We start from the raw sequence: 21,862 nt of genomic DNA on the forward strand, positions 1-21,862 counted from the left end.
ATTGTTTAGTATTTATTATTATAGCGGCGCAATAGAAATACACATTCTGTGACAATTTATACGTCTTACTCTCTACATGGCATCGTACCGTAACTTTAAATCGCTTGGCGGAACCTCTTTGTCAGTAGGATAGTAAGTACCTTACTAGCTACAGTCATAGCCTCCAAATAGACAGACAGAGACAAATTGCCAAATTGTCCCTGCAGGGAATCGAGCCCCGGACCTCCCGTTTCTGCAGATCTCTGCATGACATGCATGCAGAAATTTAGCATGCAGTTTCTGCATGCTAAATTTCAGCCCGATCCGTCCACTAGTTTGAGCTGTGCGTTGATAGATCAGTCAGTTAGTCAGTCAGTCAGGCACCTTTTCCTTTTTAATATTTAGACAGATTCATCTGACGCTGTATTCAGCATTGAAAGAATAATTGCAGACAGCCACTTATAGCCAGCGAAACTTAAAAAAATCGAATCAATCCTGAAAATAACGTACACATGGTATCCTTAGTTACGTAGCCAGCGTGCTTTTCTCACCGAAAAGGTTCATTGAATCCTTAAAAGGGAAGGTTGTACACAATAAGAGATACTGGAACAGCTGATCCATTCAAAATCTAACAGAAAAAGTAAAGCATTTTTTCAATTTGTTTTTATATGCAACTGCGAAACAATGCAATTTTAGAATTAAGCTTGACTTCTGAAAGAGATTGCCTGTATTTGAGAGAGAACTTTCAGAAGCTCTACGAAATAAGGAGAGGATTGAAATCTGAAAGTTGTCATGGTATACATCGATGTGTTGAGGAGGTCAAGCTAGCACGGAAGTTGTGGGGTGCCAGCCAGATACTTAACCTCCCAGTATGCCTGGGTGCTGCTGGTCCTTTTAGATGCGTCCGAGGGGAAGAGCAGTATTCGAGACGGTACACCCCGGTATAACATGGCTAATAATAATCTTTCTTCGAGCATATTGTTGGCTATGGGTAATGACCTGGCAGGGGAGGAGGTTACTCCGCGTGCCCCTCTGACTAGCAGAGGGCGCAGTGGACGAGACGAAGGATGAGACGCGGGCGACGTGCGCAGAATCGCGTTGTCGCCCGTTGGGTCCCCCGGCGGGAGGAGGTCCACATCGTTGGTGCGCCTCGGACGTGTGGTGGGGGACCTCGTGAGTGGGTCCCGGACCCCGGTGGAGGGTCCGCCTCGGCGGACATCGCTGGCTGGGTCACGGCTGATTGCTTCGGTTTTCCCGCCAGTCGCCAGGCGACACGCAGGAGCGCTGCTGGGTTTTAGTGGGTGGAATACCCACTAAACTAAAACCTAGCAGCGCTCCTGCGCGTCGCCTCTCGGCCGGCGAGTCCCACATACCCTCCCTGGCTGGCTGGCTGGCTGGCTTAAAATATTAACAACGCTCACGTAAACCCTCGTCCATCGATGTTCTTAACTGGGCTAAGACCCCCGCCGTTGCTCTGTACAAGTACATTCGTTGCAGAACTGGGATATCGTAAAGCTGTGGTACTACAGTGTAACTAGATATTATAACAAAGTAGCAGCATCCGTTCGCTTTACGACACATTTGCCTCAATCGAAATGTATGCAACTTGTGGGAGGTGTAGACGGTGATAGATGGGCCGTGGCTTGAAGGTTCCTCGGTGCTAATAGTTAGCTACGTGTACGTCGGAAATATACATATGTAAGTATATATAATATACAGTCAGTTCCACCACAGATCCACGTTTTTGACGACCTAATAGCCACTTTGGGTTGCACACATCGCTCGGGGTTCTTTAACCTTTACCAATAGGAAGTATACACTGACTCGTGCTACCGACTTTACCTACTGTTTGGTGGGCAACTATAACGATGACTATCTATGGTGCAACTGGCCCTTATATTCAGTAAGTATCTAGATGAAATAGTAGGTATTATCGACCTTCTATAAAAATATATAAGTACCTATATAAAGAAAAGCTGGCTGAATGACTGATCTATCAACGCACGGATCAAACTACGACGGATCGGGCTGAAATTTGGTATGCAGATAGCTATTATGATGATTAGCATCCGCTAAGCAAGGATTTTTGAAAATTCAAGCCCTAAGGGGGTAAAATAGGGGTTTGTATTTTGTGTAGGTCCACGCGGATGAAGTCCAATTGAAAAGCTACATAGTAGGTATTTAAATATTTTTAAAACGAACCAAATTACAACTTATAGGTACCTAGTAGCACAGAATAATTTAATAGTACTAACGTAGTAGTAGGTAGGTAGGTAGGTACTGTTGCATAATGGCGTCAGGTAAAAAGAGATCAGTGGAGTGATCACGGAGGGGATGTGTAGGTAATGTAAGAAAAGAAAGTACCTACCGTGAAACCTGCTTACTTTGCCACTTTTTAGTGGTTCAAAAAGTTTGGTATGGCAAAGCAACTGACTGGTGGCAAAGTCAGCAGGTTTCACGGTACCTACCTATAATATTTACTTTCCTAATCGGTGATCAATTTGCACGGCACAAACACCTCCTCTCTGACGCACCTCTCTTCGTTCCGTGCCACCAAATAGATCGACAAATCATCCACTGCGCAGGTTCAAAGTCAAAGTTCTTATCCTGACGCCAGTCTCTCCAGTTCTCAATCAGGGCCTAAACACATTACTGCGTTGAAGTGTGTCGTGACGAGTCGTATGTGATACGACCGAAGGCGGTCGAATTCATCGGAGTCACACATTTTACGGAGACACTGGAACTAGACCACTTGGTATATGTATAAACTTTAAATCCAAAAATAACACTGATTGTGCAAGAAAACCTTACGTAAGCTAGGTTCTTGTCCAGTTTTTTATACCATCCTATACGCGAATCACGATGTCATTTTTTGTTTGACCAAAACTAAAAAAATTAAGTTATTACTTAATACTAGATACTGCATAAAGTAAGACTTTGCTAAGAAGAGATAAAAACTAGATATCCAAGACCGTAAATAATTAGCTATCTAATTAGTAAATTTAAATATACATACCTACATATCAAAAATTCCGGACCGGCAGGATTCGAACCCGCGTCTACTGAGATCGCACCCGACGCTCTGACTAATACAAGTACCTACAGTCAGAGATAATACAGTCGTATATCTTCTTCTTCTTCTAAATATATAAAAGGAAAAGGTGACTGACTGACTGACTGACTGACTGACTGATCTATCATCGCACAGCTCAAACTACTGGACGGATTGGGCTGAAATTTGGCATGCAGATAGCTATTATGACGTAGGCATCCGCTAAGAAAGCATTTTTGAAAATTCAACCCCTAAATTTGTCATTTGTCTGCTAAAAGACCTACCTGTCAAATTGCATGATTCTAGGTCAACGGGAAGTAGGTTTCTTACCAGATACGATAGGCAGGCAGACAACGAAGTGATCTTATAAGGGTTGCTTTTTTCCTTTTGAGGTACGGAACCCTAAAAACACACTGTATACTCAATAGCCACATGAGTAGATATCCCCTATACTGCGTGCGTACTATCTAGATAGATGAACATTATGCCTATACGACAACCTTCTAATCATAGATAGATAATAACTATGATAAAGCTTTGACGTTATCTATCTACGTCTAATGCACAATTCCTTATAAAAACTGGAGATAAGAGAGCATTCCTATAGGTGTAGACTTGTTAGAGGTGATGCCGGATGTTTATCTGGCGTCAGTAAATATTGGTTGCAGAGCTAAGATGTTTATGTCTTGGGACATTTGCGTACATTGTATTAAAATTACATATACCTAATATGGATTTAATCATATTGGGCAATTGATTTCATTCAAACGGTTCAAACCAAATCGCGTTAAAGTATCAAACGACTAGTACGTTACTGATAAATGAAATTCTTTGAATAACATAATCGAATTAAGCGAAAAGGCCTACAATTTGAGAAGTTTATTAAAGGTACATCGTAATATTTTCTTGAGGAGTCTAAACTATATAGGTATCTATACCTTGGGTAAAAACTTATACTCTCAAAATAAAAAATGTACGCACATAACGACTATGTTATATTTGGAATCTTTCAAGCTCATTATCTCAGTTTACCAAAATGGCGCAATCCTAATCCTAATACAATATTATAAACTAGCTGATCCCCGCGGCTTCGCCCGCGTAGATTTAGGTTTTTAAAGATCCCGTATAGCCTATGTCACTCAGGAATAATGTAGCTTTCTGCTGGTGAAAGAATTTTTAAAATCGGTTCAGTAGTTCTAAAGATTACCCCCTACAAACAAACTTAACGACATTACCTCTTTATATAATAAAATAATACAACGGGCCGTGCAGCAGAAATCGTAATATTTTAATTTCGCCATAACTTCAAAACCAAACGTCCAATTTTAATCATTCAAAGACCAAATATTATCTCCATAAACTGTTCTTAGTGATGAAATCATTTATTTTGATAAGGATTAATAGCATGAGTAAAATAAACGCGTTTAAATGTAGTCCAAAAAAAATTCAAGATTTTTAAATAAAAAAATGGTTGCTGTGCCTCACTCGACATAGATGGGTATAGTGTGTCGCGGACTTTTTTGTAGATATTTATAAGATCTACAATTAATTAGAACATTTTATGGTTCTATCTTTTATAGTTTAGGCAGCGTACGCAAAATAAGTAACTTTTCTGGTTGATTTTTTACACCTTGTGTCCGAAAAACCCAAATATCTTACGGAACCCTATTTTTTTTCCAAAATAAAATATAGCCTATGTTACTCGTGGATAATGTAGCTTTCGAATGGTGAAAGAATTTTTAAAATCGGTCCAGTAGTTTTTGAGCCTATTCAGTACAAACAAACAAACAAACAAACAAACAAACAAACAAACAAACAAAGTTTTCCTCTTTATAATATTAGTGTAGAGTGTAGATAAATGTGAAAGTTAGTGTGTATGTTTGGATGTTTGTTACACAATCACGCAAAAAACGGCTGAACGTATTTGGATGAAATTTGGAATGGAGATAGATTATACCCAAGATTAACACATAGGCTACTTTTTATCCCGGAAAATCACAGGGTTCCCGCGGAATTTTGAAAAATGTAAATTTGTATTTTGTATTTATTTATTTATTAAAGAAGAATATTTGCAGGTTACAACAAGTTTGGTGCATTCATAAACTTTAAATAAGTTTTTCCGTACACCAGTGCCGTCGACAGTCGATAGGTACCTACACGTAACATTAATTTATTGTTATACTTAATACTTAACAGCTAACTAACAATTACTTAATATAAACTAACAACATTAAGCTAAATGTGGGTTATTTTAAACTTACTATACATTAAATAATTATTTTAAACTTAATATACATAATAGGTAAAAAACACAATCATTTATATAATGTAGGTAGGTAAGAAAACGTTCATTATTAAATATCACAGCGGAGTAGTAACATACCACGAGCGTAAGACGCTCACTCACACTACTTCGTGTATTATATTTTAACTTCTGGTACAGGGTGATTACTTTATTAATTTAAGTTCAATGTATCTTATAATTATTTTTCTGATGTGTGATTGATTTTGGTGAATGTTATTGGCCAGTTATAGGGTTAGTGTAGCTTATTTCAAGTGAAATGTGTAGATGTAGTTAATGTACACTAACTACGTAGGTGTAGTAAATCCACGCGAACGAAGTCGCGGGCATCAGCTAGTATTCCATAACGCAGTCCAATAATGTATCTGAATTCTGACTGTTCTCAACAAGTTACCTACAATCACTTTGACTAACTCTCCAGACCATATGAGTACTATATGTCCCACGTGGCCAGACCCCAGTCCGTGCTGGCGCAGTGGTGAGCGTAGTACTCGGTAGCGGAAGGATCTCGGTTCGATTTTTAACATGGTCATTTTGGGAATCCATAATTTCTAAATTGATTCATTCAAGTCTGGTATGGTTTCTGATGAAATCTTGCTGGTTAAAAGCAATCGCTTTTAACCAGAAGGTTTACGGCACGTTCCGGTACGATGCGTACTGTAGGACTAGGAGGGCTAGGCGTACCTATGTGTCTACTAATACTATACCTACTAAATACTAACCTCTAACTAGAGGCTCGAGCAGACTGAAAGCCGAAAGGTCGCCGGTTCAAACCCCACCCGTTGCACTATTCTTGTACTTACTCGTAGCACAAGCTTTAACGCTTAGTTGAAGGGGAAAGTAAATTACTGTAGTACGCGACAAGTCGAGATGGCAATCGGGAACGGAACGCCCCGCACACCCGCACAACCCCCGCGCTAACCCGGATATGGGCGAGCGCGGGTGACGCGCGGGTGTTCCAGGCGTCCCCCGCCTCTTACCCCGATTGCCATCTTGACCTGTTGCGGACTATAGTTTTATTAGCATGGCTAATAAATATATAATACTTCTTCCAAGTTCCCCCGCTACACCAGATTGAGATAGATATAGGTAGGTACTCAGTGGGCCTTACAGAAATTGCTTTCAACTCGGTAGGATTTCTTATAGGTAAGTAGGTAGTTAGGTACCTAGTGAGAGTGGTGATAACGAGGCATATCATTGCGCCGCATGTGCACTGTGCTGGAGGGTAGCAGAGCCTGGTAGGTAGGGCAACGCATGTGGCCCAGCGGGGACGGTGCCTCCGCATCTGGTACCGGCGGGGGGAGCGCGGCGGGGGTTAAAATTAGTACCGGAGAGCCACGTGCGCGTCGCCGACCGGCGAGCATCAGTTCGCGCCCGACTACCGCACACATCGCTCATACCGTCCCACCCCAGTGTTTACCAAACCCACGCTCGTGCGTTAGATCCGCTGCAGCGGAAAGTGATCGCGAAGTGCAAGGTGGCCGGCGCGACGGAGGCGGTGCAAGGAATGTTGATGGCGGGCGGTCTGGCGGCCGAGTCCGAGGGCCTGCTGGCCCTGGGCGCGCTACCCGGCCAGAAGGACACGACGTGGACGAAGCTCTTCGTCGGCGGCCTCCCTTACCACACCACGGACAAAAGCTTGAGGGAACATTTCGCAGTGTACGGAGATATCGAGGAGGCCGTCGTCATCACAGATAGACAGACTAGCAAAAGCAGAGGATACGGATTTGTAAGCTTATATTCAGTTTTATTATTTCACCTAGGTATTTAACGTTAAAATACTTCATGTTTACGATATTAGAGAGAATTTATACCTAATTTCAAGTCGTGCGCATGATCATTTGTGTGGTACTGAAATAACATAAAGAAAATTTATTCAGCTGAAATGTATGACACGTAAACGCTGCTCGCTAGTAAGGTGCCCATGCGCATTCGTGTCGCGTCAACTCTGAAACACCGTATCGCTCGCATGTTTGCCTTATCGTTACTTACCTGCTATGCTACCTAGTACACTATACATTACTACTGGATACTGTACAGTTGTACACAATTACACACACATGGCACATATCGTGAAACAACATCAAACACGGAACTTGCCCTTGCTCTATGGTGATACTTATTCCATCCCAGCACCACGTAAAACAGACATAACTCACGCGTTTTCATTTCCGAACATTAAATTTATTACCGGTGCATATTATACCTATCTGTTTGTGCAAATACAATTCCTAAATGGATCTTATATTATAGTCTATTATTCCGACCAATCGATTGAAATATTAATATATCTATTTTGGATACTACATAATATTTGAACGCTGCGAATAAATTGATAATAATGTATAGCTAAGTATATAATATGTACATACGTACATATTATTAAGTTAAAACACAGCAATAGGTACCTCGGCGTCAATCAACGCGTTAATAATGCATTAGCATCGCCGCAAAGTTTATTATCCAGCAAAGTTGATTAAAACGAACTAAAATTTCAATATGCACCTATGAATTCGATCGTCTAAAATTTTTCTCCTCAAATATTTTAGCGTAAGCTTAGTGCGGTGCGCTTGGGGCTCGTGGGAAATGAATCACAACCCCATTCTCAATTCAACTAGGGTTGGGACCCTGACGGAGGGAACATGTCTCGATGCACCCTCGCCTCGCTGTGACATCTAAATAGCTGTAATAATCGCAATGCGTCGATGGCAACACTTTGTGAATTCATTTTTTTGATATGGAAATATGAAACACCAGGTACCTACCTACTTTATATTTTATGCGTTTAGAGCTTTTTAGATAATATGCTTTGTCTACTTGGCAAGTAATACTGAAACAATACTGAAAAGTTTTTCACTCATTTAAATAAATAAGCAAAATAATAGATACGCATAGGTGCAAAGGACGGCGCGATCCGTTTGAGCTATTTGAAATAGATAGACAAAATAACAACTATCAAAAGCTCTTTTTGTAAAAATGACAAAAATGGATGATGAATAATGGAATGGATGGATTCACCATCTCAGGAATGCAATTGATAACATTACAATATCTTTGGGTGAATATCAAGAGGAAGTGATTTTGAAAAAGTCAACTCAGCTATGAATATTACTGGTTATACCTACCTATATTATTTGGGTTGTTAAACATGAATGAATTTTTCGGCAAATCATATTAATTGCCTTCCGGTAACCATGAGACCGTGAACTAGCGTAAAAAGGTTTATTTAATTAAAATAAAAGTAAATTTCGGACTTCCTATATCAATATTTGTATTAGGTTTATTACTATTTTCCGGTACCGGCAACACCACTATTTTAATTAGGTTGGATTAAAACAGATTGTAGAGATTTGTTAAAGATAAAAAAGAATTAGCTAATAAATGGCACATCACAGATTCCAAACACTGGACGACATTAACGTTAAAATTAAATTTTAGATCTTTAACTACATTTTTATAAGCATTGGCTGTGTAGGAAATATAGGAATATGTTTGTAAATAATACATTTGACTGCCAAGTTCTAACTCCATACAAATTCCCTTTTCTACTGGCCTTAGGGGCCGAAATCGATCTCCAAATGTCAAATGAACAGTTTGGTGGTAATGTTTAACCACCAACGTACTGCTGATACCTAATAACTAAAGCTCCGTTATATAATATCCTCAGCTCGGTATATACCTAATATTAGGTATTAATGCAGCAATTACTAGGAGTCTTGTGCTTTCAGTAAGCTGTCCTTTACCCTATAGGTACTATGGCTAATAATATGGTCTACTTTTTCGGGTTCTCGTCTATGTGTAGTGTCCAAAACATCTTAAGTTCTGAATTAGGACTTAATATAATTTTCAAATATCTTTTTCAACCAAACGAAGCTGTATGAATCTTGTTTTATTAGAACAATTTAGTTTTGTGGATTCTGCATAAACCTAGCCTAGATACATTACGGGGTAAGGTTTTCAATATCAAAATTAAAGTGAACCTTGTGCCTATAGTAATACGGGTCAAAGATGATCTTTGTGTTGAACAATTGGTTAGCTCAGCGAGCACCGAGGCGGTATGACGGGACGTGCATAAGTACGTGTTAAAGACAAAAGACCGACATCTGATACTGTGCGGGCTAAGAACGGGTCTTGTATAGTGTAGTTACTGCAAAAAATTGACATTAGAGGAAATTGAAAAGGTGTGGAAACTCAAGCAATATCTATAAGACAACTAGATAGGTACGTAATAAGAAAATAGATATTGAGATTAGCAAGGTTATCTGTAAGGACATGCCCGAGCACGGAGACCCAGCCTCGAGGCCCGTACTATCCAACTGACTGTAGTCAATTGGTGAAAATTGAACGACAACAATGCTCTGAACAGCTACTTTAAGCTTATGTGGACGATTAGGTAGGACAGATAACATCAAACAAGTCCCAGAGAGCCCCTGAAGAGAAGGAGAAGAAACACAAGCGGTTATAGACTTGGCAGAATGTGATCATCCCTATAACAAGAGACCGATGTCCAGGAATTTATTACGTCCATCAGTCTAATTGATGACTGCCGACTGCGACGACGACTAGTAAATCTATGACGGAATAACATCTTAAGAATTGAAGGAATATTGGAATCGTAATCATAAAAGGGGGAGGTACATTTGAAAGCAATAAAGCTAAAAGCACTCCGACTTAAAAGGCTGTTTTTAAACTAGGAATATTTTAATTCGTTCATCATTGCTCAGAGGTTCTAGTGTAACTTATCAAAGACTAGTCTTTGACTTGTCAAAGTCTAGTCCGGGAAGAACAGCATAGGCTGTTTTTCCCGGACGTTTATAAAGCATTCAAAGTTGTCAGAAAGACTAACTTAACACCGATTTTACGTTCAAGTGCTGATGAGACATGGATCACATGGAAGCTTTGGACAGTATTTAAAAAGATTCAAGTGCAAGGATAATTCGGCCTGCGACTGCGACCCAGCAAACGATGAATCAGTGTTACACTTACTCCTACACTGCCCCAAATATGGGAAGGAACGTCTTGAACTGACAAAAATAACGGACATGCAAATAAGCAAGTAAACCCTGAAAGTACTGCTTGTAGACCAAAAGAGCCAAATTTTGATAGGTCTAAATTTAGCGCTATCCTTTCTCGTAGAGTGTATTATGAAAAGGATAGCATTACATTACGACCTGTAGAGCTTGTGTATAACACAAACCACAATAACTCACAGGAAAATTTCACATCATTGGCAGATACTTGTTCACTTGAAAAATTCCTCAGAGCTCTGGTGGAAGAGAATAGAGATTGATAACAGTAAAACGCTTCTATATTTTATGGGTTTTACATGTTATATCCCTACATGTCTAAGCACATCTTCGGTGAAAAGGCAGCCTATAGGTATCAGGTAGTATAAATTAAAATTTAATTCAAGTGTGAAGTCACAAGACAGTGAAGACAGGCCAAAATTTGCATAAGTGATACCGATAATGTAGTTTTGGACGCGCACATTACCAATTCCGAATTCCAAATAATGAAGTTTTACTTTTAATCGACTCATTGATATGCGTTAATTAATAGCTGAGGCGTGACTGGTACACTGACTGCAGATAATAGGTATATCTTCGATTGTATTCTTTATGTGTATTGTAATAAAGACCCCAAGGATTGGGATCTTGATATGGAACTGTGCAATTGGAATGCTGGGCGTCGCTGTGCGCGGCACGCCTCCCGCTACGGGTACTACGACGTAGTATTTTCACTTATCTAAAAATTAATAAAATATAATTTACTTTACAAAATATATAAAATATATACTAGCATACATTCATAGTTTACACTTCACACATTGTCCTTAATTCCATTTTTGTATTATTAATTTATGTAAAATACGTACTTTATTTGCGCAACTGCTTTAAAAATGTTCATTAAACCTACTTACGAGTAGTTATTTAACATTTTATTTGACACTGGGGCTAATTCCTTTATACACAATCTCTAAACTAAACTAAAATGGCACGTCTAAATCTATTGCTATCCCTTTCATAATGTTGCTTGCGGAAAAGGATAGCACTAAATTTAGACCTGTTAATTTAGTTTAGTTTAGAGATTGTGTACAAGAGAATCGGCCCCACTGTACTACTAGTAGTATGATTGAAAGCATACGAGTGTTCACAATTCACATAAAAATAAAATATTAGGTTGAAATTAATATGCTAAAGATTTTATACTCATTTTGTAATCATCCATACTCTTGAATAAATGAAGAAACAGAAAGAATGAAACAGTCAAAATAAAATGTTATAGGTTTTTGAAACAAACGAAATAATGGTTATCAAACAATTAAACATTTTAATTTTTGGAGATGTCCCTTACAAAAGTACAAAAGTGACTTAGACCCGTTTTATCTGAACGTCGCGCAACCCGTAAGCACCAAAACAGATAAAAGCCTAAAAAGTTGTTTACTGTAATTGCCGTTTGTTGTTGGATTGTCGTTTTTGTGTTTGACTTCAGGTCAAGGTTGTTTCTACTTATAGTTTAATTATTGTAGGTACTAGCAATTGCCTGCGACCTTGTACGCGAATCTTTTGATACACTATTATGGGTTCACTAATGATTGACAAAAAACGTATAACACATTATCAGTTCACCAAAAACTTTTGAAAAACTAATCAAATCACAAACGTCGTATACCGCAAACATATCATTTTAATATTCTATTTACAAATGTTTTACTTTGCAAATTTGCTGAATGTTAAAATATCATTTAAAAATTTATTATTTCACCAAATAATTTGTTTTTCAAATTCGCGATTTTACAAAATAATAGATGATAAATTTATTATTTGATTTTTGCATACATATGCAAACCCCTATGCAACCCCCTATATTTATATATATATATATTTATATATATATATATCTATATATATATATATATATATATATATATATATATATATATATATATATATATATATATATATATAATTTTCAGTGTACCTATTTATGGGGCTAAACCTTTTTAAAGGTTTATATTTAGGTAAATTTATTAATTAAGGTTTTTAATTTTTAAAATCTCTTATTATGGTGGGGCGTAAGGTAAGCTAAGCAGTATCTATGAAGCGACCGCCACTGGGTAGATCTGTACCTAATATCTACCTACTACCGCATATTTACGACAGTAATGATCTTGAGTTATAATCCTTTGTAAAATCGATGATGAATGAATCTCGATGAGGTTAAATCGCGGAAGCAATAATTATGATTTGCTTCTTTTGAGAATTTTGTGGCAATGGGTCGGTACTCGGTAGGTGGGTATTTCACTTTTAGTTTTTACACCTAATTTAGGCCTTGACTTTTATTTACATACCTACCTACATATTTTATCAGCGCACTGTGCAAGTTAAAAATTATGCACGTAGTTATCAGTTATCAGCCAGGAAAGGAGCTTACTGTGTTACTTGCTAATTGCAGGGCACACAGGTAACTTTCTCTTTTTAAACGTAAATAGGTAGGTATATTTTTATTTGAGGGAATTATTTCTTTGTAAAATTTGCTTTAACGACGGAGTTTTTACAGAATAGAGAAATTAGTAAGTAAGCAGATAGATAGATTTATTCAATGTATGTACATAGGTACTACACAAGATAATATTTAAATAAATAAATAAATAAAACGTTTATTTTTCAATCATCTAGTTACACATATACATGGGTTTGATCTTGAACAATTTGTGTGTTTGTTGGAATAAGCATATACAATATTAAGAATGTTACAAGATCAAGAACTGGCTATCCTGGCCAGTTTGACACTAGTATTGGGACTCCACTTCGCTCCGTCAAGCCGCGCCGCCCGTCCTATATCTGAAAAAAAATAGTTTAAAGATTTAAGTACTGCCAAAAATATGAGAATTCCATAGTAATAATATATAAGTCAATTAGCTGATGCCCGTGTAGCCTATATAGCTATATAGCTATAGTATATAGGTATGTAATGGACAGGGCACATAGTTCAAAAAACCGATAGATGATGGGGTCCCCCCACGTGGACCTAGGTGGACATATGACATCAATCAAGTCGCAGGAAGGCGCTAGATCCAGGTGGCGCAAGACCGTGGCGCGTGGAAGTTCCTAAAGCCTACAAGCTACAAGAGACCTATGTCCAGCAGTGGACGTCTATAGGTTGATGAGAATGATGATGATGATTCACACAGTCAGAAAAACTTTATGGTTCCTCAAAATATATAGGTAGTCCACTCAAATATTAATGGGAAAGATCGAAAAGAGGTCCGCGTACCTATGTATTTCACAAAACCAATAAAACAAATAGAACCTGCGACTTGCGAGCTGGTCGATAAGATTCCTTATCGGTGCCATACCTAACTCCAATTTGAACGCTTTGCTAAACATTTTGTACCTACACAGTCTGTTAAAAAAATTGAACTTTGTCGTTTTGAGGATAAGGACGATTTTGCTTGCGACTCTCAAAAACCTTTTTCGCCTACCGTATTGATACCGATTGCAGTAACCATTGCTTTAAAGTTTTAATTATAACATGGTTTCCCTTTGAATTAACATACAATGACTATAAAATTGAAATGAAACAGCGTTTGCAGTAGATATCACCAGCGATAAGCTCATTTATTTTTAAGTATTAGACCAACGTAAACTCTCTTTTAATAAACACGTATACCTACTATTTTTTTAGTACAAATGACTGTAAGTTATCTTATACAATATGAAGTCAGTTAAAAGAAAACGACCATGAACCAGTGGACTGACATATAAAAATTCAAAATCCACCCAAACCTTTGAACCTAGATAGGTCTCGACTTTTATAATGTAGACTAGGAATAAGACCGGATTTTTTGAAATTCCTGCAGGGACAGGGTTTATATTTTAAAGGGGATTTATATTTTCGTCGAGCGAAGCCGGGGGCGATCGCTATGTAGTCAATGTCTTCCTTGGCCATTGCCTATGTTTCACTAGTCATTCTTCAAGGTCTGGCAAGAGGATTTATAGTAGGTACTAGGTAGTTTACCTAAAAATTACTATTACCTATAACTTTTCCTGAATCAGTGGCATCAGGAAAACCCGCGCTGAAATTACAAACGTGAAATGTGAAAAACATGGACGGTGAATATCCATACTAATATAATAAATGCAAAAGTCTGTCTGTCTGCTAGCTTTTCACGGCCCAACAGTTTAACCGATTTCGATGAAATTTGGTACAGAGTTAGCTTACATCCGGGGGAAGGACATAGGCTACATTTTATCTCGGAAAATTAAAGAGTTCCCACGGGATTTTTAAAAAACCTTGATCCACGCGGACGAAGTCGCGTGCATCATCTAGTAATTAATAAAACATGCACCTATTTATACCTACCTACTTAGTGAAACCCAAATACCTGAGTAAGAATTTCCACAAAAACAGCCTTGGCAATCTCAAAACTTTTTTGGAAATTTTTGGCTCATTTTTAGGGTTCCGTACCTCAAAAGGAAAAACGGAACCCTTATAGGATCACTTTGTTGTCTGTCTGTCTGTCTGTGAAACCTACAGGGTACTTCCCGTTGACCTAGAATCATGAAATTTGGCAGGTAGGTAGATCTTATATCTGACATTTGGGGAAAAATCTGAAAACCGTGAATTTAGGGTTAGATCACACAAAAAAAATTAAATTGTGGTCATGAACTAATAATTAGTATTTTCAACTTTCGAAGTGAGTGACTATATCAAGTGGGGTATCATATGAAAGGTCTTCACCTGTGCATTCTAAAACAGATTTTTATTTATTTTTGTGCATCATAGTTTTTGAATTATCGTGCAAAATGTCGAAAAAATACGACTGTAGTACGGAACCCTCATTGCGCGAGCCTGACTCGCACTTGGCCGGTTTTATGTACATAGGATGTAATACCCATAGTTTATATAGTGTTAAAACTTGTGCTTACATAATGGTAATCTCCACAAATGGTAATCTCGCAACAAAAATGAAATTTTACTGGACTCAAAGGACACAAAAGCAGAGAGTATAAAATCTATGATATATACATATTTCTGCCTAGGGAGGTATCCAGTTACAAAGTTTTCCGAAAAGCATAAAAAATATTCTACTTTCAAGTTCCATTACAAAGGCAGTAGAGTAGACAAATGACACATATTTACATAATAATGGTAATATAGCGTTGCATTGTCACTAAAAATATGTAAATTATCCAACGAAGTATGAAAATGTAAAGTATTTTTTTTAATTACGAATATATCAGACCTTCGATATCCGAAGGTCATCAGATGTTTCCTTAATTTGTGTATGTATGTATACGATCGGATCCAATGTTACATATTCTGACCAGGTATCGATGACCTGTGGTGCTTAGTATCAAGTCGTTATTGTTGTTTGTGTTGATGGTTGTACGTGAGATCTACTATAGCTGGTCCGAGGTAGTGAGGTGGCGACCTGTGGGGGCACACATGCATTACAATTGGTAATGGGACGACGTCACTCTAGAATTATTTACAAAATTTGTTTCACGGAATATCGACAATGAAACAAGATCGACTGATATATTTTTGATGAGTATCACCTATATTCAAATTGATAAAAAGTAGCTAGGTAGGTATGTTTTGTTGTCATAATTACCGCATAATAAGTAAGATATATCGATAAATATAACTTGTAATCATAAAATAATAAATGATAACAGATAAGCTTGCAGCTATAAGCTATTAAAAATACCATGTTTTGTTAAAATTTGGAATCCGAAATACGCAACTCGATATGAGGTGATATATAGCATAGGCATACCCATATCCAATGATAAATATCAATCTTGATAGTTTAGTTATGTTCCCTCTACTACTCTGTAAATATCATAACAATCTGTTCCAATATTACATAACTGATTTAAAAAATCCCCCTTATGCAGGTTTTTATTATTTGAAAGTTTCAAATAATAACAACTAAAATTTAGAGTTAGAATTAGTTTCGATGAAACTAAAAGGACTTTTATAATAATCTTCGAGCCCCCATTTCACCTGTATTTCAGCGCTGTATTTTTCGAAAACGTTTTCTTAGCTTATGCCTATTGCCTGCGACCTAGAAGGACCCTACCTTCCTTTCATGTTTGTAGGCTTTATAGTTCTTGAGATTACGTGATTATAAGATTTTAAAGTCAGCGAGTGGCATTACGCTTGTAGGATTAACTACAAAGGAGAAAGAGTTATCAAAAAGTAGGTACACCACTTAATAAAGGCGCAAAAGGCCTCACTTACCTAGTCGCTCAGCCAGAATACCTAAATGCCGATTTTCATATCTCTAACTTAGTAACTAAAACTTTTACTGGATTCAAAGGACACGAAAGCAGAGAGTATAAAATCTATGATATACATACATCTTCACATAACCTAACCGTTAATAAAAATGGCGAGCAAACGAGCAGGCGGCTCACCTGATGTTAAGTGATTACCACCGCCCATGAACATTTGCAGTACCAGAGGAACCACTAATGCGTTGCCGGCCTTTCAGGATTGCGCCGCTTGCCGTTAGCAGAGATGATTAATTGAGTAATTCTTGCAGGTAATAATGGGGGACAGAGCGGCAGCGGAGCGAGCGTGTAAGGACCCAAACCCCATCATCGACGGCAGGAAAGCAAACGTCAACCTGGCCATCTTAGGAGCTAAACCCAGAGGGAACCTTGCGCCTGGTAAGTACCCTAAAAATAGCTACGGCCTACATAGTACTGTATCTAAAAATCGCCTAAAAATGACCAAAAATATATGATAGCATGGCATATTATGTACTGGCGACCCGCCCCGAGTTCGCACGGGTAGCTTATTACAATAATGGTAGCGATCTCTATTTTTAGGGTTCCGTACCTCAAAAGGAAAAACGGAACCCTTATAGGATCACTTTGTTGTCTGTCTGTCAAGAAACCTACAGGGTACTTCCCGTTGACCTACAATCATAAAATTCGGCAGATAGGTAGATCTTATAACTGACATTTGGGGAAAAATCTGAAAACCATGAATTTGTGATTACATCACACAAAAAAAATTTAATTGTGCTCATGAACTAATAATTAGTATTTTCAATTATCTAAGTAAGATAACTATATCAAGTGGGGTATCATATGAAAGGGCTTTACCTGTGCATTCTAAAACAGATTTTTATTTTTGTTTATATGCATCATAGTTTTTGAATTATTATATATTAATTAATTTATTACACTATAACAGATTTGTACCTTGTAGCCCTTTTAGAGCTAAAACTCTCTAAAAAGGAATAAAATTAGGTTTATTTTTTATTTTTATTCCGATACAAGTTAGCCCTTGACTGCAATCTCACCTGGTGGTAAATGATGATGCAGAGGGAAGCGGGCTAACCTGGAAGGAGTATGGCAGTTTTTACTAAACCCATACATCTTTGGTTTCTATACCTACGGCATCGTACCTTAACGCTAATTGCTTGGCGGCCTGGCTTGGCCGGTAGGGTGGTAACTAGCTACGGCCGAAGCCTCCCACCAGACCAGAAATTTAGAAACTTTTATTATTTTAAATCCCTGCCGGGAATCGAACTCGGGACCTCCCACTCATAAGACCACTGCGCCGGGGAGGTTGAAAAGTATCGAATCGAAGTATAATAATAATAGATACCTACTTACTATCTCATCAACACTGCTCAGCTGTTTCTAAAACATGTAAAGGCGCACTTTTTTGGTTAAGTATCGTTCACATGAGACCTTTTTTTTCAATATTGGATTTCGTTCAACAGTCCTGTAGTCGTGTACCGACAAAAAACTCCGCTTTGCGTGTGACAATACGCGCTGAGGGGGTCATTGTTACATAGCATGTGATAATAAGGATTTAAGTGTTTGAGTAGATTTGAACCGCTTTTTATAATACGTGCACTTCAATCAAGCATAGTTTCAATTCAATTCAATTCAATTCAATTTTTTTTTATTGCGAATATGGTCAAAAATATTTCTTGTTAAAAAATTGAAAAAAAAATTTGTCCTTTACGCATTGTGACGTCATTATTCGTTTTCCGTTGCGGCGCGGCGGTGACGTTAATAATAATAGGTATGTTAAAAAATAAATAAATATATGATTTTTTTAAATTATTCTCTTAAATAGTGAACTCTCACCTCATAAACTATCACTATACAAAAAATCGCATCATTTTATGACTACAGTATAAGACCCTATTGTAGTAGCAAACTGTCCACTTTTGGTCGTCACACACGGTCGTTACACTTCCTCATCCAGCCGCTAAAGTTTTGAGCTACATTTCACAAACGTTGAAGTCTAAATCACGCTATTAAACGGCATTTTATGGTATGGTAAGTACTTAATAGTGTCGCATTTATGACCATCGTAATTATCATAAAACCTTTGACCTTTTCTATTGAGCGTCACTACACTAGATTCTCAGCCTTCTTCATGTAGCCACTTTCTTTGTATTAACAATATGGGATGATTAACCTTGAAAACTTCAAAAGGATATTTACTTAGTAGTATAAGCGTCACTCAGAAAAGCAACTATTATTTAAATATCTTTAACGAATTATTTGAATGTTTAACGAATTGTTTGAATGTCCTCCCATAAATAACCTACGCGAAGGATACAAGATCACAACGCGTAAAGGTTATCCGAGAATTATAATGTAAAAGAACGAATGGCAAAATAAATTATTCAATTACGGCGCGATTGCTATCGCAACATCTAATTCTCCAGTTCCACGATCTAAACACCGATCGCCCCAAATCTCAGATACAAATTCACTCCAAATACCCTCCTCGTATCCTCCTCGTAAATAGATCGTATGACATCGAATGAGTGAAATATCGATTTTACTAAATTACCTTCAGTAAATAAATGAATAAATTAAATCGTTTCTGACAATTCAAATCAATTTTTATAAATAACCTACCTAATATCAACGTCACTAGACAACGTTTGCGTCCCGATTACTGCCGAGTATCTCCGACATATATTTATTAAATAAAATTAAAACAAGCCTGTTCAAACAATATTAGGAATCAATCCGGTTACCTATACTGAAAGATAGAACCTGCTAACCTAAATATGAGCTGGGGTTGTGGCAAACTCTTACAGTTCAATTATTTGCCTGTTTCTTTAGAATTGATTCATATACATAATATGTATATCTGTAAAAAATATTATCGATTTTGGCCATCAAAATATTTATTTATAGTTTAGCTAAAGTCCTTTGGCAGTGAAGTTCATTTATCACGGCCAATTGATAGGGCGACCTAATACGACTGTAATATTCAATGCTTCTTCACTTCCCGCGATATTAATGCCAATTTGGCAACAATCCAGACAAACCTTGTCTAGACTCGTATAGCAAAACATTTATATAGTTTTATGATTATACATCGAATATATTCTTGTTGGTCCATATTTTCTTACGCTAGGCCCACGTCACTAACCTACTCGTATTTCTACTTTAAGGGATGATTTATGCCAGCACGTGGCGGGCGCGGGTCGTGCCAAGTACGAGGCGCGGACGAGGCACGGATTTAAATCTTCACGAACATTTTATATGAAGCAGTTCATGCTTCACCGTGTGGCATCCTTGCACGGACACAGCACGGCGAAGCATAAACTGTTTCATATAAAATGCTCGTGATGTTTTAAGTCCGTACCTCGTCCGCGCCTAGTAGGTCGCCTCGTGTTGGCATGAATCATCCCTAACACTCATAGGATCTTCAGACCAATCTTCACAACATCAACGCCAATCAATAATATTGATAAATGATCTTAGATCCGGAGACTATTTAGCTCCGAGATCAACATAAACATCCAAGATAAGTGTCAAATATAAAAGAGAATTTTCTTAGATGAAATTGACGGGAATCTCTGACACACTTGTTAGTGTGACAGATAAGTCAATAGTGGAATAAAATAAAAGTCATCTTTTCTGCGGTTAAGATCTGCCTTTTGAAAACACATCCATGATCTAACATAATATTTTGGTGTTTTCCAACGGAATAATTTTTATTTTTTTTGTTAGCCCGAACTGTCCCAATGCTGGGCAAAGGCCTCCCTTTCTTCCTTCCATCTGTATCTGTTACTATTTGTATTATTTGGGACTAGGCCGACATAATACAGGCATCCAGTTCGTCACGCCAGCGACGCGACGCCTCGGCCTCGAATAATATTTATGATTTAATTAATAATAGAGAAAAACGTTTAGGCGCAATGGTCATTGATTAATTCGACGATTGATTATATTTTTTTGGGTACATATATCAAGATAATAAGATAATAGAGCTATCGGGTGGTGATACTATTTTATTTAAGCGTTTATCTTTCGAGTGCCAAGGTATCCACTCATTTTAGTGAAATTATTGATGAGGGTCGTGAAGTTTCATTGACAATTTGAGTTATTTATAACTTTAACCTAAGTTGTAGCTGTAAGTGTAAAACTAGCCCAGTTCTAACTTGTAATGGAAGCAATGAAGTAAATATATAAAAGGAAAAGGTGACTGACTGACTGACTGATCTATCAACGCACAGCTCAAACTATAGGACGCATCGGGCTGAAATTTGGCATGCAGATAGCTATTATGCTTCAGCTAAGAAAGGATATTTGAAAATTTAACCCCTAAGGGGGTGAAATAGAGGTTTGAAATTCGTGTAGTCCACGCGGATGAAGTCGCGAGCATAAGCTAGTTTAATATATTTGCTTATCAATCGATAGACGTCCACAGTTGTGGACTTCCGCACGCCACAGTCTTGCGCCACCAGAGTCCAGCGGCTCTCTGCGACTCGTTCGATGTTGTCTGCCTATCTGTTGGGGGTCTTCCATCGCTGCGCTTTCCGGTGCGAGGTTTCCATTCAACCACCTCGGGACCCCAACGTCTATCGATTTTTGAACTTTGCGCCCGCCCTGCACATTCCCAACCCACTCGGCTAAGTCGGTTACTCTGGCAATCCTAAGGATCTCTTCATTTCTGATTTGATCTCGTAAAGGCATAACAAAACATAGCTCTCTTCATCACCTGCGCATTTGCTTAAAATGTTTAAGATTTTTTTAAATATTATTTACTAGATGATGCCCGCGACTTCGTCCGCGTGGATTTCGGTTTTTGAAAATCCCGTGGGAACTCTTTGATTTTCCGGGATAAAAAGTAGCTCATGTCCTTCCCCGGGATGAAAGCTATCTATCACTGTAGCATATTTCGTCAAAATCGATTGAACGGATGGGCCGTGAAAAGCTAGCAGACAGACAGACAGACAGGCGGACAAACAGACACACTTTCGCATTTATAATATTAGTATGGATTCAGATACAAGTTAGCCCTTGACTGCAATCTCACCAGGTGGTAAGTGATGATGCAGTCTAAGATTAGCGGATGGATGGTAGCGTTTGATTAGTTAAATCAGTAATGTAGTAGGTATTAACAACATACAAACCAACAGTTGGCTCGTAAATTGAAGTGTTACCAACATTTCACCGCAAACGCAACACAAGGGTTGCGTGCATAGTCCAATCAATTAGCGAGCCTCCTACTAGGTTCCG

At 38.0% G+C, this 21,862-nt stretch overlaps 1 protein-coding gene across 1 annotated transcript in view; it reads left to right on the forward strand.

Moving 5' to 3' along the window:
• The first annotated feature begins 6,672 nt into the window (after nucleotides 1–6,672).
• Nucleotides 6,673–21,862, forward strand: part of LOC117990242 (RNA-binding protein 24-B-like) — a 62,786-nt gene continuing 47,596 nt past the window's right edge. The window contains exons 1-2 of the mRNA XM_069507706.1: nucleotides 6,673–7,062; nucleotides 16,891–17,017. Coding sequence (XP_069363807.1) covers nucleotides 6,841–7,062; nucleotides 16,891–17,017 — 349 coding nt within the window. The 5' untranslated portion in view covers nucleotides 6,673–6,840. The remainder of the gene's footprint in view (nucleotides 7,063–16,890; nucleotides 17,018–21,862) is intronic.

This window comes from Maniola hyperantus, chromosome 2 (genome assembly GCF_902806685.2).
Source record: "Maniola hyperantus chromosome 2, iAphHyp1.2, whole genome shotgun sequence".
NCBI classification, from domain to species: Eukaryota; Metazoa; Arthropoda; class Insecta; order Lepidoptera; family Nymphalidae; genus Maniola; species Maniola hyperantus.